The sequence below is a fragment of the Mobula birostris genome, chromosome 22, assembly GCF_030028105.1.
Source record: "Mobula birostris isolate sMobBir1 chromosome 22, sMobBir1.hap1, whole genome shotgun sequence".
Taxonomy (NCBI): Eukaryota; Metazoa; Chordata; class Chondrichthyes; order Myliobatiformes; family Myliobatidae; genus Mobula; species Mobula birostris.
Genome location: NC_092391.1, coordinates 35,648,345 through 35,667,180, shown reverse-complemented (window position 1 = coordinate 35,667,180; position 18,836 = coordinate 35,648,345). Strand labels below are relative to the sequence as shown.

General features: G+C 41.5%; 1 protein-coding gene across 1 annotated transcript in view; it reads left to right on the top strand.

Annotated features, from left to right (window-relative positions):
* brinp1 (bone morphogenetic protein/retinoic acid inducible neural-specific 1) overlaps positions 1-16,553 on the top strand; it is a 283,823-nt gene extending 267,270 nt beyond the window's left edge. Inside the window, exons 5-7 of the mRNA XM_072240025.1 lie at positions 4,739-4,975; positions 6,986-7,208; positions 15,413-16,553. Of these exons, the coding sequence (XP_072096126.1) occupies positions 4,739-4,975; positions 6,986-7,208; positions 15,413-16,553 (1,601 nt within the window). The remainder of the gene's footprint in view (positions 1-4,738; positions 4,976-6,985; positions 7,209-15,412) is intronic.
* The last annotated feature ends 2,283 nt before the right edge of the window (positions 16,554-18,836 follow it).

Here is an 18,836-nt window from a genome sequence, read left to right as displayed (position 1 = left end):
CAAGCTAAGATCTTTGTTCAGGATCCGGGCCGAAAAGCCAATTGTGTGTTCCTCTCCATAGATGCTGCCTAACCTGCTAAATTACTCCATCTTTTTTTTTGTGTGTGCTGTTTTAACTATAAAGTTATCCAAATCAATTAACAAGGTCAGAATTGGGTAAAAGATGACTAAAACAAAGTGTTGACACAAGAAGATTCTTAATTTGAATGGGACAATCACCTCCTAAATGACATCAGTAACAGCATGACATCCCTGAGCTAGACATGTCAAACTCTTGTCTATGTTAATTTTTTTCTGATAGTGTTTCCAATGTGAGCACTCTTCTTTGTGAGTATTAATTGGATCTAATTCTGGCGATAGATATTAACTCCAAAGATCATCCTACCTTGTGCTTTTTGGATCTGTTGGAGCTGTCAGTCAGTTCCAGCTTTTTACTTTATTGTATAATGAGACATTTAGAAAGCTCAACCCTTCAGCCATGTGTTCTCATACTTCTGCAGCACAGGTTTCCCCCGCCATCCGAAGATAGAGCGTTCCTATGAAATGGTTCGTAAGCCGAAATATCGTAAAGCGAAGAAGCAATTGCCATTTATTTACATGGGAAAATTTTGTGAGCGTTCGCAGGCCCAAAAATAACCTACCAAATCATGCCAAATAACACATAAAGCCTAAAAGAACAGTAACATATAGTAAAAGCAGGAATATTATGATAAATACACAGCCTATATAAAGTAGAAATACTTTTCCACAATCATTGCCAGCACTGTTCGCCGATGCGAAAATCTCATGCAAGCACTCTCGGCAGAAAATCTCACGCAAGCGCTGTTGGCAGAAACACTCTCTCCAGTAAACTTTAACCTATGAAGTTGCCAAATCATACCAAATAACACATAAAAATACACAGCCTATATAAAGTAGAAATAATGTATGTACAGTGTAGTATCACTTACCGGAATCGGGAAGACATCGAGCACACTGATGATGGTGTGTTAGACTGAGTTGTCGCAGGTTGGGGTGGTGCAGTGGCCCCCACCCTCCAGGCCGCCAACTGATACATTGCCGCAAAGCATGCAGGGGTCCAGCGGTAGCCGGGAGGCACACAGCACATCTTTAAGAAAAAAGCCGAAATAAACATGCTAATTAATTAGGTGCCACCCAACACGTAATTGTCGGCCCAATTCAGTGCTGATTGCCGATTGCATCGCCTCTGATCTAGGCCGACATTTAAGTGTGGGACAACACCTAATTATTTAGCATGTTTATTTTGGCTTTTTTCTTAAAGATGTGCAGTGTGTCTCCCGGCTACCGCTGCATTCTCCGTGAATTGGTATCTGTCCGTGGCCCAGATGTTGGGGTGATGGGACACTGGGGTGTCATCTCGTCGTCTGTTTCCATTAGAGCAGGCGGCTCATCTTCTCCTATGACTGCTCACCTCGATGTCAAAGGCTGAGGTCCGTCGTCTGCTGTGGCTGATGTGGAAGGCTTGCTTGACTGCTGAGCCTCACGCATTTTACTATCATACAGTTCTTTGTAAGGACTCAAACCATCTTGCTAATATCCCCTAAACCTACGTACCCTTTCAAAACTAAAGTGTACTTTATCATTGCAGCGAAAATCTCATGCAGTTGCTTCACATTCATTTCATTACTGCATTCGGTTTCGATTGTTATCCTTTCCTCTTCCAATTGCATCAGCTCTTCATCTATCAGTTCTTGGTCATGGGATGCCAAAACCTATTCAACATCATCTTTGTCAGCTTCCACAAGCCAAGCTCACGTTGTCCTTACCTCGATCACCACGATCAAAACGCTTAATTATGTCTAGTTTTACGCTAAGTGTAACACCCTTACGAGCTCTTTCAGGCTTTTCCAATACCTCAGAACTCATCTTGCAAATGGCTGCTCACAGGCACATGTTAAAGCAATGCTGTTCTGAATCCGGGGGCACGCGCTGCCTTTCATGGCACGCTGATTTTTTTTGTAACAGTGAAAACACCTTCTGTTAGAGAAATCAGGGTAATAATGTAGGTCTTTCGTAACAGTGAGGTTTTGTAAAGCGAACGTTCGAAAAGCGGGGGACACCTGTATCTTCCTGAAAGGTTTTAGCTGCTATATCTAACTTGTTCTCCAGCTAAGTCCAGGTAATCAGTGGTTTCAACTGACCCATTCCATTTCATCATCACCCTCTGTGCAGGCACAGTTCCCTTGCACAAGCCAAAAGAGCTTACCTGAGCTAACCTTGAAGTAAATTTATTATATTGATACAATTATTTCAGACTTAAAACACAGGAAAGGACCATGTGACAGAGCCCACCAATTAGAAGATAGACAACAAACGAAAGAGTCAAATAATCCATTTGCTACGTTGGCGATGGAAGATCATAACACTTGCAGGCTGCCCCAGCACATCCTCATACTGTATTGGTGGTTGACGCAAACAATGCATTTTCACTGTACGTTTTGCAGTTTGATATACATATTGCAAATAAAGTTAATCATTAATCTGTTTGTAAAATAAATGGCATATCAGAGAAAGCACAAAAATAGAATTTCAATTATGTTCTGATTTTGGAGAGTGTTGATTTGCAATAAAGCTTGAAATTCTTTTCAAGCTAGCAGAATTATCTAATTGCTGCTGCTGAGGAGCTTTCTCTCAAACCTTTCTTTGTGAGCTAGAGCATCTCATGGCTACGGAAAGAAGAACAAAGATATAATTCCAAACAATAACTTGAAATTAAACTTGCATTTCAATGGGAAATACAGTAGATACTGAAAAGGTGAAGTAGCTGCAAAATCCTGGAAAACAGTTGGGAACTAGGCAGCTGGGAGGATAGAAACAGGAAAATGTGCAGACAGTGGAATCTGGAGGAGAAAAAGAAGAACAAGCTAATGGATGAATTCAGTGGGCGAGGCAACATCTGCAGAGGAAAACAAATGGTTAACATATGAGTTACAGACCACACATTACAGCTGTGAATGCAGAGTCAATGCACTGCTTCCTAAAAATACTCTCATAGCAAATATACAACTGATTCTATAACAATTTCTAAACCAGTGATTGACTTCTGGTAGACCTACATAAAACACTGCTCACTGGTTCAGCCATAGCTGGAGTACTGTATCTATTTCTGGTTGCCATACTTTAAGAAGGAGGTGATTGCATTGGAAAGGGTGTAAAGGAGATTTGGCATGGTGTTGCCTGGAATGGAGCATTTTAGTTATGGGAGAGACTGGATATGCTGGATTTGTTTTCCTGGAAGTGGAATCGGCTCCAGGTTAACTGATAAAAGCATTCATAATTATAAGAAGCCAAAATGGTGTAGATAAAATATGTTTTCCCATAACAAATGTATTTAAAACTCAAGGGCATAGGGTAACAAGTAGTAAATTTTCAGGGGTACAAGGAAGTATTTTCACCATAAGGGTTGTTGGATTCAAGCAAACCCTGCTTGAGTTCGAGTAGAGCCAGGTACATTCACAATATTTGAATATTTACCCAGATGAGCGCGTCAATTGCTAAAGCAGAGAAAACTATAGACCAAGTGCTGGTAAGGGGATTAACACTGGTAAGTACTTTATGCTTGGCGAAGACATGATGAGCAAAAATGTCCTGCTTCTGTACTCCATGACTCCGTGTACTTGTGGATTTAAATCATAGTTCTCACATTCATCAATGCTTTATTAACGCATTGCACATTTGGCCTCATCTAATCAGAGATACTCTCTTTGTCATTTCAACCTTCCCCGCCCTCTCTGCTCCTTAGAATGATTGTCTTCTCTCTCTTTTCCCAGTTCCATCAGAGTGTTTTCAACCTGAAACATTAATTCTACTTTTCTTTCCACAGAAGCTGCTTAATTGCTAAGTGTTTTCAGCACTTTCTGTCTTTAGTTCTCACTTTACCAGAGTTTAGAGTTCTATCTGAACTCTTAACTCCACTGCTATGTCATTATTTTTATACAGAATAAGTTGAGATATATCCTGCAAGGATCAGCTGTGAACATAAAAGTAATTGGCCAAGTTGCAAATGCAGAATTACAGAATAAAAAATAGAAACTATTGTAAAAGCTCAGACTATTAGGAACATCTTTGGAAAGAGAAATGAAGCTAATCTTTCATCAGTATTGACAAATTGCCAAGGATGCGTGTAGCCCAGGTTCAGCAGTATCTACTCCTTCTTCTGCCAGTTATTTCAACAAAGACTGCTTGGCACTATTGCAGCTCCTTGGATGAACTACCAGAAAGTTATAGCCTGCCTTTTTAGGAGTCCATGGCAGCATAAATCTTGCAACAAATTTTTATCATGCATTGAGCCAGCGTGTACACCTCCCACACCTGCAACTTTTTAATTGGGCACCTCACTTGAACTGACTTTAAGTGAGAGATAATTGTGATGCATTAAATTTGCCAGGCTGTTAGTCATCCTAACAACAGTGCACATTGACGGTAACCTGTCTATTACAATGCATGAATTAAAACTGGATGAGTATCCCTGAATACTGTGAGATTCAAACGTGTATAAATAAGCACTCCATTACTAAATTACAGCAAGCTTGATATAATCTTTATTTCCTCAATTTTTTTTAATTTTCTGAGCTATATTGCCCTAATGAACCCTGGTTTTATACTAGCCGAGGTACTGTTTTCAGCTTGACAAGGACTATGTTTTGTATTCCAGTGACAGTAACAGCATTAAATAAAAAATCAATAACACCTTTTCCTTTGTTTTCTGCTTTTGTAGGTCTCCAGGTTGTTCTTCCTGAATACCTAAGGGAAAAGTTTGTGCAGTCAGCCTTAAGTTACATCATGTGCAATGCGGAGGGGGAATACATCTGTAAGAACAGCCAGTGTGCTTGTCAATGTGCAGCAGAATTCCCACAGTGTAACTGTCCCATCACCGACATTCAGATCATGGAAAATACATTGGCTGGGCTTACTGAAGCTTGGAATACTGCCTATAAGGATTTTGAAATGTCAGGTAAACCAGACAAGTACCTGATGTTAAAATTACCTTATTAACATGACGGGTCACTTGGTTAATGGATAGCATTCACTCAATTAAAGATTCTTGTCACTTTAACAATTTTTTCTGTATTTACTGTTTACCTTTTGTTTCCCATGCAAAATGTTAACCAAACTGACATCCATGAATCTGCTCCAAGAATTGTGCCTTTCCAAAACAAAAAATCCTTGGCAAGTGACAGAGCCTCTCTGATGACCATCGTGATTGATTTTTCCCCCCTCTGTTTCCTGTTTCAATGAGGTATCGGCTCCAGAATTTAATTCACCCATTGGATAAAGTTTGATGCTCCGGTCAGACTTGCTATAGTTTCCATCCTGAGCCTGAGCTTACTGGGTATGGGAGAGCAGTTAAAATCCCACGCTTGGCCCGTTAACATTCCAGTTAAGAAGCGAGATGATTTTGGCAAAATATCCTGCCTTTTCTAGTTATCATTCAGCGACCTCAGTAAGAAAGAGTGTACATGCTGTACATGCAGGAATTAATACATTACCCTCTGTCCTATCCCCTTCCCATGGTATTCACAAAATGATTACATTGACTCAGCACCTTCCTTTATGCACTGATTTATAGTCCTTCATGAGCCATCACAAAAACGTAGCCGAGGTGAGAAAAGACATGGAACAGAGTAATAGCCTTCATTTCATTTCCATCCTACATAAGGCTGTTGTAAATCATGTCATCAGCAATGATAATTTACTGGCTTACCTCACCAATGAAACTATACCATTAACTGACTCTAAAGAAATACCATTACTGATTATGCAGAAGTGACTGAGGTGTAGTATCCCATCAAATTGTAAATCGTGAACCTTTCACATCCTGATAATGTTATTTGAGCTCCTGCTGACAACTTAACTGAAACCAGGGAGTTGTGAAGAGCTTGTCTGATTCATAATCCTCCAGGTCCCTTTGCATGAGTCAGTTTTTGAAAAACCTGAAAATCCAGAAATTATGAGGAAATAAATTTCAGTATTTTGTTGTATCCACCGAATATCTGCATTCTCTCATTATAATGGAGCATATATTGTCTTGTTCTGTAATTCTCCTCCCCATTCCCAAACCAATATGTCGGTCCTCAGCTTCCTCTACTGCCTGTCTGAGGCCAACTGCAAATTAGAGGAACGATATCTCATATTCTGCCCAAGTAACCTAAAACCAGGTGGCATGAACACTGAATTCTCAAGCTTCCAGTCACCTACTCCCACGCGTTCCTGTCCTCTCTCCTCCCGATCTACCCATTTCCTCCTCCAACCTGCCAGACCCCCATCACCTAGTTGCTTTCTCTTCTTTCAGCCACTCCAGCTGTCTGTCACCCACGCACTCCTCCCACTGGTTCCCCTCCCTACAGTTCTCATCTGCCTTCCCCGTCTCCCTCACTTGATTCCATACTCCAGCTTCCTCTATCAGATTCTATCCTTGTCAGCCCTGTACTGCCTCCACCTGTTAACCTCCAGCCCCTGATACTATTTCCATTCTCTGCTTCTCCATCTGCCTATCGACCCTGCTCCGCTGGATTCACCTATCGCTTTTACTTATTAAGATCCAGTGCAGAATAGGTCCTTCAAGCACTTTGTGCCTTGCCACCCAGCAGTCCCCTCATTTAATCCTAGCCTAGTCACAGGGCAATTTACAATGACCAATTAACCTACCAATTGGAATGCCTTTGGACTGTGGGAGGAAACCGGAGTATTTGGCGGAAATCCGCGCGGACTTGAGGAAGACATACAAACTCCTTACAGATAGTGGCAGAAATTGAATCACCTGTACTGTAAAGCACTGTGCTAACCACTACACCACCGTGCTGCCCTAAGCTTGCACTCACTCTAAAGCATGGGATTCGTGTAGGATGGGAGCGATTGGGTGCTTGATGGTCAGTGTTGGTTCGTTGGACAAAAAGGATTATTCCATTGTTGTTTGAAGCTATGACTGCCCTATCTAATACATACCTGTCACCAATCCTTGCAGTTGAGTTCAAGAACTTCTTGAAGCGTTTACCCACCACCCATTTCCTGATGATGGGGACCGTTCACCAGTACTGGGGCAATGACTGGGATCTCCAAGCACGCTACAAGATGCTTCTGAGCCGTGTGGAGATGTTGAAGCTGAAGATCCAACGCACAGCCCGCAAGCTTTTTAGTCTCAGTATTCGTTGCCGGCACAATCCCAACCACCAGATGCCTCGAGAAAGGTAAGGGAGACAATCATCTGCTGGGGGCTACGACAGGTTCAGTCATGAGAGAGTCATCGCTGTTTCCACTACATGGTGGTTCAAGATTTAGAATTCACCATAATTAAAAGCCTACTCACCAGCAGGCTTGAAATTATGTCTCCTAACTTCTTCTCAGTTTCTCCCACATTATCTGCACTGTCTATCCAGTGGAAGTTCAGAATAACTTCCATTTGTAGAACAATATGTGCTTTGCATTATGGATCTTCTGCTCATATTACAACCTGAATAAGGACAATCAATGACATGGACTAACGTTGTAAAATACAGTATGTTAAAATTCATTCCTTCAGAAATACAATGTCTTGTAAAGATTTGCAACGAATAGCCATGGGGATTAGCAAACCACTGACAAATGGGGTCTCATTATTTGGTTTTGGAAATCTATATAGTTCAGGCTGATAAATCAAATTTTCAACGAAATAGCCTTTTTTTGAGGTGATTGTTTTTCATCTCACTCCAGGGAGTGAATAGAGAGGAGAAAATCAAGTAAATAAAATTCTAAGTAGAAGGAAGTAGATGAAGTGTGGGAGGCAAGGGGCAAAAAAGAAATACTTTTACTGTCAGTAAGTATTGTAACCTCTTTGGCAATTGAATGTAAATAATTGGTATAAGGATTTGAAAAATGAAGAGCAAAAATGCCAGTTATTTGCAGTAAATTGATGGGTACCTTTTATTTTACCTACTCTTCCATTCACAATGAGAAATATATTACATTTAGTGATTCCTAAGAGGAAATAGCTAGGCTTTCTGTAGTGTATTGAATACTTTTTATCATCTAAAGCACCTGCAATAGATCACCTCTCAATCTGAATATAAAATACGACAGGATTTTCTCTCTCAATCTGTACTTAACAACCCCCTCTTGAGAGGTTGTGGATGCATATGCAAACATGTCAAAAAAGTAGAAGATCACAAGTGAGACTGATGGCCCACTAGAATAAATAAACACATATAACTCAACGCATGTTACTGCAGGTGCATGAAATCTGTAATTTATATAAAGACGAATGCTGGAAGTACACGTGCGTCAGCTCTGCGGAGAGAGAAGCAAAGCTGATGGTAGGAAGAGTTAGAAACATGTTATTTATGTTATAGAGTGAAAGGAGTGGTGGACAGAGAGAATAGAAGTGGTGGTCTGTAATAGGTTAGTAATCGATAATTGATTTATTATTGTCATTTGTACCTGTCAACCACCAGGCTGTCGAACCAAAGGGGATAACTTCATTCAACTTAAATTGCCCCATCATTGAAATGTGCCCACAACCTATGGACTCATTTTCAAGGACTCTTTATCTCATCTTCTCAATAGTTATTTATTGTTTGTTTGTTTATTTATTATTTCTTTGTTTTTGTCTTTGAACATTTTGTTTTCTTTTGCACACTGTTTGAACACCTTAGTTGGTACCATTATGGTTATTATTCTATTATGGATCTATTGAGTATTCCCACAAGAAAATGAGTCTCAGGGTGACATATATGTACTTTAATAATAAATTTATTTTGCACTTTGAGTGATAGTGAAAAGCTTTTGTTTTCATGTCATCCAGATAGATCATTCTATATGTCAAAATAGTACAAAAACAGAATGAAGCATAAAGTGTTACAGAGAAAGTGTAGTGCTGATTTATTTATTTACTTATTGCGATACCGTGTGAAGTAAGCCCTCTGAGCCCTTTCAGCCATCTCCTGATTTAATCTGAGCCTAATCACAGGACAATTTACAATGGCCAATTAACCTACCAACCGGTATGTCACTGGACTGTGCAAGGAAACCGGAGCACTTGGAGGAAACCCCTACGGTCATGAGAATAACGTACAAAGTTCTTACAGGCAGTGGTAGGAATTGAACCCGGTTCACCTGTACTGTACAGTGTTGTGCTGACCAATACGCTGACGTGCCATCCCAAATAATGTGACAAATGAAAGATAGACAAATGAAGTGCAAGGATTGAGAGAAGATAGACTGGAGGATCAAGAATCCATCTTTATCATTTAAGAGAATAATTGGAAAAAATGAGAAACTTACAAGTACAATGCTTTCTGAGAGAGAGAGTAGTGAAGGAATGCTTGATGGAGGGGGAGATGTAACCACGAGAAGGCTAAAGAAATTTGAAGTTCTAGAATGGATGAGAAGAAAACAAGAACGTTCCTCGAGTTCTGGCTTCTTCCCACTTCCTTTCTAGTCCTGATGAAGAGTCTCAGCCCGAAACATCTACTGTTGATTCCTCTCCATAGATGCTATCTGACCTACTGAGTTCACCCAGCAATCCGTGTTTGTGTTTCTAGGGTTCAGTTGTTTCCTGTTTTATTTGTCTCCAACTGTCTATGCTTCATACAGACATACCTTCGTCATACATTATCACCCAGCACCAGCTTCCACCCTGCCAGAAACTTTATGTTTTGTACTCTTTCCTTCTAACCAACCCTTCCGCCTTTCTATGTAACTTAGAACTTGTTCCTGCCTTGTTCTGATGAATGGTGAATGACCTGGTATCCCAGTACTTTTTTTTATATCTCAATACTCACTATTAGGAGAAATAGTCACATTTACGGTAACTTAATCATCAGGTTTGTGTGCAGTTTTGGTCCCCTAATCGGAGGAAAGACATTCTTGCCATAGAGGGAGTACAAAGAAGGTTCACCAGATTGATTCCTGGGATGGCAGAACTTTCATATGATGAAAGACTGGATCGACTAGGCTTATACTCGTTGGAATTTAGAAGATTGAGGGGGGATCTTATTGAAACGTATAAAATTCTGAAGGGATTGGACAGGCTAGATGCAGGAAGATTGTTCCTGATGTTGGGGAAGTCCAGAACGAGGGGTTACAGTTTAAGGATAAAGGGGAAGCCTTTTAGGACCTAGATGAGGAAAAACTTCTTCACACAGAGAGTGGTGAATCTGTGGAATTCTCTGCCACAGGAAACAGTTGAGGCCAGTTTATTGGCTATATTTAAGAGGGGGTTAGATATGGCCCTTGTGGCTAAAGGGATTAGGGGTACGGAGAGAAGGCAGGTATAGGGTTCTGAGTTGGATGATCAGCCATGATCATACTGAATAGCGGTGCAGGCTTGAAGGGCCGAATGGCCTACTCCTGCACCTATTTTCTATATTTCTATGTTTCTATGTTTCCAAAGCTAAGAACCTTCAAGAAGGAGCAGAGAAATTTGGCTAATTGGTGTGTTTGGTGGGGATGGTAAGCAAAGTCACGAACACCATTCATGGTAATCATTAAGCATTTTAAAAGCGCATATTTCCATCTACATATATCATCAATGTGTTTGATGTGCCCCTTGACAGCAGTGGAAATAAATTCCTGTTCATGCCCTGTGACTACAGGTGTAAGAAGTGAAAAGGAAATGGATTGAATGGAAATAATTTAAATAGGACAACTTTATTAAGAAAGGAAGAGTATTCAATCAAATTCACATTAATAGCCTTACACAGCTAATGCATGCTGCATTCATATGATTGATTGATCCTGTTAAAGCATGAGTAAGAAAAGTGAAGAAAATCACTAACTAACCTTTTATCTTCTATTAGCATAATCTCAGCCCACTGGAGAGGAAAAAGTGCCTCAGTGATTCAGGAGTGTCAATCTAATTTACAGTTGGCAATATAAAAGTTCTGCAAAGAACCATAATACTATAAACTAAAGTCATATTCTATTTATCCGTCCACACCCTGATAGGCTAAGATTGGCCAGGACCATGTAATATTTTGCCTGGTGGAAGCACTGCATGTTTCCCCAGATCTTGCAATTTATTGTATATTTGCCAAAATGTGCCTTCTTATCCACCCAGTCTCAAAGACAGTATCACAAATGATTAAGTCTCAAATCTGCAGTCAGCTGTCAAGGGGATTAAAAGATAGTGTCACTGCATGGGGTAAAAATATAGTCCATGATTTTATTGATGGGTGAAGCAGGCATGAAGGGCTGGAAGACCTGCTTTTGTTTTTATTTCTTATGTAATTATGTTTAACAGATTGATCGACTGTGTTTTAATGTTGGACTTAAGTTACGGAGAGAACACATCAACCCACTGCACAAGATTGGACTCAGTACAAGGATAGTTTCCCTATTTACTTCAATGTAGTCAACTGGCAAAAGTTGGGAGGCAGGAATGGGGGAAACGGATTATTAAGATTATGCATCATTGTTTGTATTTGTTTACATGTTAAGCTATGTTTAAAGAATTGTTAATGCTCAACTTTTGAATAAGTGTCATCATATTAGCAGCATTTTAAAGTATTTGAATGTTTCTTTGAATGTTCAGAAACATTCCATTGCTATGAAGTTTTGACAAGTGGCTAGGCAGATTTTGGAGTGGATGTCCTGTGAGTAGTTTAGCTGTCAGCACTTTTTTTCATCTATTATTATGATGATGATGCTAGTTCTTACGCCCATCCCCATTAACTTTATGTCACGAGAGGTCCTGTTACCACACTCGTCATTGTTGTCATTAATGCAGCCAACCTTTTGCAGAGAAGATCAGGAGATTTTTTTTCAAGTCACCGCAGGCTGCAAAGTCTAGCCCAGTAACTTGAATATAAGACAGACTGTAATTTTATTCTATTCATGTAGGAACTCCACTAAATCATTCCATCCCTGGATCTATATCATAAGTTCTTTAACCTTCTTTGTTCTTTTTCACTTATTGTCCTCAGCAAATGCAAGTCCAGCAATCCCAGTTTAAGATTTTCATTCCTCCTGGTCTCAGTAACAATCTGGTGAGGAGGTGATGGTATGGGATTAGTTCCAGGATTTCAGTAAGTCTGCAAAAGATAGTCCTTTCTCTGAACATTTTAAGCTGATGCCCACTTGTTCCAGACTCCCCTGTCACAGGAAATAGTTCATTTCTTCCCATGCCATTAAGTACTTTAGTTATCTTAAACTCACTGTTTGATCTCTTTTACTCAAGGGAATAGTGATCCAGTCATGGAAGTATTTAGCCCTTTCAGCTTCTCTGTTATTTTGGTGAGTCCACATCTGAAGCATGGTACCAGAACTTAACCACAAACATAGTCTGACGGTTCTCACACAAGGATGGCACTAATACCTCTGTTGCAACCAATGAGGCGAACCCAAGTGCAGGACACCGGCACGGAGATTTAGTTAGGATGCAGACGCCGGTGTGAGCGTTGAACGGCAAACAGGAGGGACAGCAGGAAGGCAGGAGACAGGTGGGATTTTATATTGACACGGAGAGACTGGATTTCACAGGTAAACCTCGGTACTGAAGCAAAACATAGAACACACAATCCTAAGCGGTCGGGAAGCGTTAATTACCACACTGACAAAGCCAATGATCTGGCAACTAGTGGGTGCAAAGCTGGGGTTCTTATGCTGCAGGTCTTGATGAAAACCAGGTGTGTTGTCATCAAAGGGAATTAGGAGAAAATGGGGAATTAACGGTCGAGACCGTGACAACTTCCCCTTATAATTTTCCACCACCATTGAGAAAATGGCTTTGCAAGTGAAAAAATAATGGCCTAGTGATCAGGACTGAATGTAGATTAATATAGGGTGCATATCACCATTCTATGCATGAATTGTTATTCACAAGACAAGACAAGACAAAGGAGCAGAAGTAGGCCATTCGGCCCATCGAGTCTGCTCCGCAACACCCCCATGAGCTAAATTATTCAGGGAAGCATGGTAGCGTAGTGATTAGTACAAATTTTTACAAGTACCTGCAACCCAGGTTCAATTCCCGCTGCTGCCTGGAAGAAGTTTGTACGGTTTCCTCATGATGATGTAGGTTTCCTCCCACATTCCAAAGATGTTGGTAGCTTAATTGGCCATTGTAAATTGACCTGTGATTAGGCTAAGATTAAACTGGGAGATTGCTGGGTGGTGTGGTTCGAAGGGCCGGAAAGGCCTCCTCCACGCTCTGTATCAATAAATAAATAAATAAATAAATATGTGCTCACATCAACTGATTTAATCCATCTCTGGATGAAAGACCATTTGATTCACTTGAGAACTCAAAATTTCGTGTTACTGTGCACTCTCTTCTGTGTGTGTGTGTGTGTGTATGTGTGTGTGTGTATTCAAACATGCCAAAAATTCTTAAATCGACAATTGTAACTCACTGGAGTTGTTGATGAAAATAACAGATAATCCCTTACCAGCCTAAATAGGGTAGTCTTGGTGAATAACTCAGCGACTTTATTAGGTCTGGTTAGGGATCCACACCTGAAGCATTTGTTGGACTCTTTTTTTTATTAATAGCTTTAAGTTAGGAGGCTAAAGATTTTTACTCCTCATGTATATGAAGGATGTAAGTAATAAAGTCAATTCAATTCAATTCATTTTAATTTGATGTCAGTTTTATGCTATATAACATGTTAAGTTGTATGTATAAATATTAATTGTTGTTCAAAAAGAAATGAGTATGGTATGTAGACAAGTTTGAGTATGGTATTTATTGTCCACATCTGAAGCTAAACTCCTGTAATTGGTGATCTCATAGAGTGGTACAAGACAGAAACAGTTCATTTGGCCCACCAGGTCCAAGCTGACCATCAAGCACTCAATAATATCAATTCTGTTTTGTTCTTACTTCATCCCCATTAACTCCTACTATATTGCACCACTTACGTACATACTAAGGACAATTTCTAGTTGGCAGTTAACTTGCCAACCAGAATATTCTTGGGATCTGAGAGGAGATCAGAGTATCCAGAGAGAGCCCTTCTGATTATATAAAGAACAGTAAAACTCCAGACAGCAGCACCAGGTCACAGATAAACCCAAGTTCGTGGAGCTGTAAGATCTGTGCCACTGTGACAACCATAAATGATCTTATTTAGATTCTAAAATGATAACAGGAATAAAGGTAGGGATTTAGAGGGAATCTGAGGATAAGAAGTTTAGAGAAAATCTGAGGAAGGACTTTTTCACGCAGAGGGAGGGTTGTGCCATTTACTGGTTTGAGCAGCATCTTGCTGGCGGTCAATGAAACAAAGAAAGCAACTAAATACTTTGTTATTCACCCTTTTTCTGGTAAAAGATCACTGCAAACAGTGGCCCGTGGCTTTCCTGTCGGAGTTGAGCTGAAGCTTCTATATGACCTGGCACATCTGCGATGTTACTGGACTCTCGCTGGGGCAGGACGGTTGCAGTATGTCCGAGCTGCAGATGCTGGAGTGGACATAGAGTCAGTTCAGTGCAGCAGAGCTGAGACAAGGCATGGAAGCAATTGAGGCTGGATCAATTGAAGACCCAAGCCAAATTAGAAAGGTCATGTAATTTGATGCAGCAGAGCCAGGCGAAGCTAGGAAAGTTCCGTGCCGAATTGGAAAGATTGGGTACAGTCCTTATCAATGCAGCGGAGCCTGAGCCCGAGGGCAAGGAATGACCCCAGGTTTGGAGGATTTAAGCCCCGGGCTAGATTGAAGTGGTCGGAGGCAAGGGACAGACTGGTTTGGCTTGCTGCTCTACGGGGTTTGCTGGACTCCGTGCTGGACTGAGGCCTTCTGAATCGGCTGCAGTGATGCCTGGCGCTGTGAACTTAAGTTCTGAATGTTGTTCGCATGATTTCTGTTTTTTTCTCTCCGCACGCTGGGTGTTTGACGGCCTTCTTTTGTTTTTAATGGGTTCTTTGTTTCATGGCTGCCTGTAAGGAGACGATTCTCATTATATAAAGTATACGTACTTTGATAATAAAATATACTCTGAATTTTGAGTATGCAATGGAGGCAGTTAACCTCGCAGCAGAACTGTTTGGCTGAGCACTTGAATCACAAAGTCATGGAAGTCTATGGACCATATGGGGTACTTAAAGGTTAGCATGGACCTGATGGGCTGAATGGTGTGTTTCTATGCTGCATGATTCTAGAACTCTTGAGATATATTGGTTGGTTCATTACTCTCACATGTACCAAGGTACAGTGAATAGCTTTAGCTTTATGTGCCATCCTGACAGATCATGCCATACTTAATTACATCGAGGTTGTAAAGAGAAAACAGAAAGCAGAATATAGTGTTGCAGAATAAGAGAAGATTTGTTGCAAGTATACCATGTAGTGTGTAGTTTTCTTGTGATGCTATACCGTTGAATATGCCATTGAGAAGGAGATTCTGGCTCGGTAAGTGCAATTGCCTTTCAGTTGGTATCCAGGATCGATCCTGACACCCCTGTTTGTTCTGTCTGCAGGTCAGTTCATCAGTGGCTGAATCGAGTCCAGTCGTTTTTATACTGCAGCGAGAACGGGTACTGGGGCATCTTCCTGGAGAGCCAGAAGACCTGCGTGTGCCACACTGTTGCCAATCTGTGCCAGCGGGCCATCCCCTGCAACATCGGTAGCAACAGCAGCTGCGCCATGTGCAGCCTGGCCAACATCTCCCTCTGCGGTTCCTGCAACCGGGGATACAAGTTGTACCGGGGCCGCTGCGAGCCTCAGAATGTGGACTCGGAGCGTAGCGAGCAGTTCGTCAGCTTTGAGACGGAGCTGGACTTCCACGACCTGGAGCTGAATTACCTCCTGGCCAAGAAGGACTCGAGACTATCCATCCAGACCATGTTCATTAGCAACGAGATCCGCCTGGACACCTTCTTCGACCCCCGATGGCGAAAGCGGATGTCGCTGACCCTTAAGAGCAACAAAAACCGGGTGGACTTCATCCACATGGTGGTGGGCCTGTCCATGAAGATCTGCCAGATGAGAAACAGCAGCCTGGACCCGATCTTTTTTGTTTACATTAACCCCTTCAGCGGCAGTCACTCGGAGGGCTGGAACACGCCGATTGGCGAGTATGGTTATCCCAGCTGGGAGAAAACGAGACTGCACGACTCTCCGTGCTATAACTGGACCCTGCTCCTGGGTAACCGGTGGAAGACAGTCTTCGAGACTGTCCACATCTATCTGCGCAGCCGGGCCAAGCTGCCGGCCGCCCTGCGCAACGAGACGGCCCAGGGTCCCGTGGACCTCTCGGACCCCAACAAGCGTCAGATCTATATCAAGATCTCAGACGTGCAGGTGTACGGCTACAGCCTGCGCTTCAACACCGACCTGCTGCGCAGCGCGGTCCAGCAAGTCAATCAATCATACGCGCAGGGCAGCCAGTTCCACTCCTCGTCCTCGGTCATGTTGCTGCTGCTGGACATCCGAGAGCGCATCAACCGGCTGGCACCGCCCGTGGCCCCAGGCAAGGCGCAGCTGGACCTCTTCTCCTGCATGCTCAAGCACCGCCTCAAGCTTAACAGCAGCGAGGTCATGCGGGTAAACCACGCCCTGGACATTTACAACTCCGAGGTCCTGAAGCAGGCTGACCTACTGACAACGAAACTCTGTTGACTTTTTCCGACAGGATTTGTACAGCGGCAAAAAAAAAGAGAGAGAGAAAAACACAAACACACGTACCACAAAGTGATTTCTTGGGGAAAGGCAAGGAGTCGATGGGGAGTGTTGGGAAGGGGCATTGGGTGATTCAGCAAACCAATTCGTCCAAGCATGGTTCTTCTCCCTTCAGACAAGGACACCTTTGTCATTCCCACTTTACGCGAAGGAAAGCCTTCCAGGATGTGAGGCAGTCAGGATTATTTGTTGTTAACTACTGCCATTCCAAAATATTATTCGCATTCTTATAGTTTCCACAGGTGCACATGCTAGCTGGTAACTAGCATGAATTTGTACAGAAAATGCACACGCCCACACACACAAACACACACTCTCAGACTCATACAAGCACACACACATTCACACTCATACAAGCACACACACACACACACACACACACACTCAGACTCATACAAGCACACACACATTCACACTCATACAAGCATACACACACACACACACACACTCATACAAGCATACACACACACACACACACACACATACCCCCCATTACAAATACGCACACATACACACAAAGAAAATAAAAATAGTTCTACTGGAGTAAGTGGGATGTAAAACAATTCAAAAATAATTAAGGAATAAGGGAATGTGCCATATATGAGCAAGTGTGGAGCTTTTTTATGGGGAAAGTCAGGAGCTTATTGAGGTGGGGGAAGGCACTGTTACGAACAATTACATTCTGTCTGTCGGTGACATTCTTTGGCACAGTAGGACTGGATTCAGGGAGCACCTTAAAACACCAATTTCCCCAAAAGTCACATCAATCTCACTTCAAGCTGTTTGTCAAGTGCCCCTGCAAAAGGTGGTCTCTTGAATTCAATAATCATATTCAGAGTTGTAGAACTTGTAGCCACAGAGCAGTGCAGTGTATGTTATCCTAAACGTCCAGCATTTAGAACAAAAGTTAAGCAGCATCTTTGGTGATATTGACTCAGCATTGGTTAACGATAGTTGGCACAGCAGAAAAAAATTTCTTAATTGGAAAAGCTCAAAAGGGGAAGGAGGTCAGCTCGTAAATTGAGAAATAAAGATTCATAATTTGACAGTGTTTACCCCTCACTGTTTGATTAATGATGTGCAGGTGTTTAAGGGCCATCCACTGACTTAATAATTCAACACAAGCATTTTTTACTCCCATCGTCAGTAGGAAATATTCAGAAAGACCTGATGATTTTTTTTTTCTCTCAATAAAATAGGAAAGTGCTGAAAATACAGAATTATCCAGATGACAGCTGAAACAAAGCAAAAATATTTGCCGGTCGTTTGGAAAATACTTCATCCTGTCAGAAGACAATTTCATTTTCTTTTTCAGATGCTGAGTGGCCTGTGCATTCCTGTCATTTTCATTTTTAAAAATGATTTTAAATAACTGTTTTAATTCTTGCATTATATTTTCTTTCTCAGTCCTGAAGAAGGGTGTTGGCCAAAACATCCACTGTCTATTCATTTCCATAGATGGTGCCTGACCTGCTGAGTTCTTCTGGCATCTGTGTGTGTTGCATTATATTTTCTTTTGCACTGTCTGTCCTTAAGTGAGTAGAGCTCATTGTGGCCTCTGACTGGTCAAAATCTGATGTACATTTCCTGGCAAGGATTCAGTTCCTACAGTTTTAAAACCCGCTTATAATTTCAGAAAAGGTCCCCGACCCTGAGACATTCTGACTAATTAATTTGTCACGCATGTTCAACTTACGAAGGACCACGCAGTTTGGAATAATAAATCTGCGGGTGGGTTCAGGAAGGGAAAGTCCCATTGTTAAATGTGGGAATTACAGCTAGTTTCCAGCATTTCACCTGATCCTGCAGCCCAGTACTGATATGTATACGTTAAAAAGACCTCCAAAAGTATTATGAAGTTTGTAGAATGATGAACATTTTTAAAAGATTTTATTATCCTGACTTCAAGGTTCTCTTTTGCATCCATGTACCTTACATCATAATTCAGCCCAGTTTCCACACAATAGTCATCTTCATGTTGACAGCATGAGTCTCAGCTTAAAAATCTAGGAGTATTTCAACAACTGTGTGTATGTGTGTGTGTGTGTGTGTGTGTGTGTGTGTGTGTGTGTTCTGGACCAAGTTTCAGTTTTCATTAATTGCCTCTCATTTTAATAATTCTATCCATCCTTTGAAACTCTAATGCAAAGCTTCTTTTGTGAAGTGTTTCAGTCTACTCAGTAATGATGTGACTTTCCTTGACAGATGCAAGAAAAGTAAAAA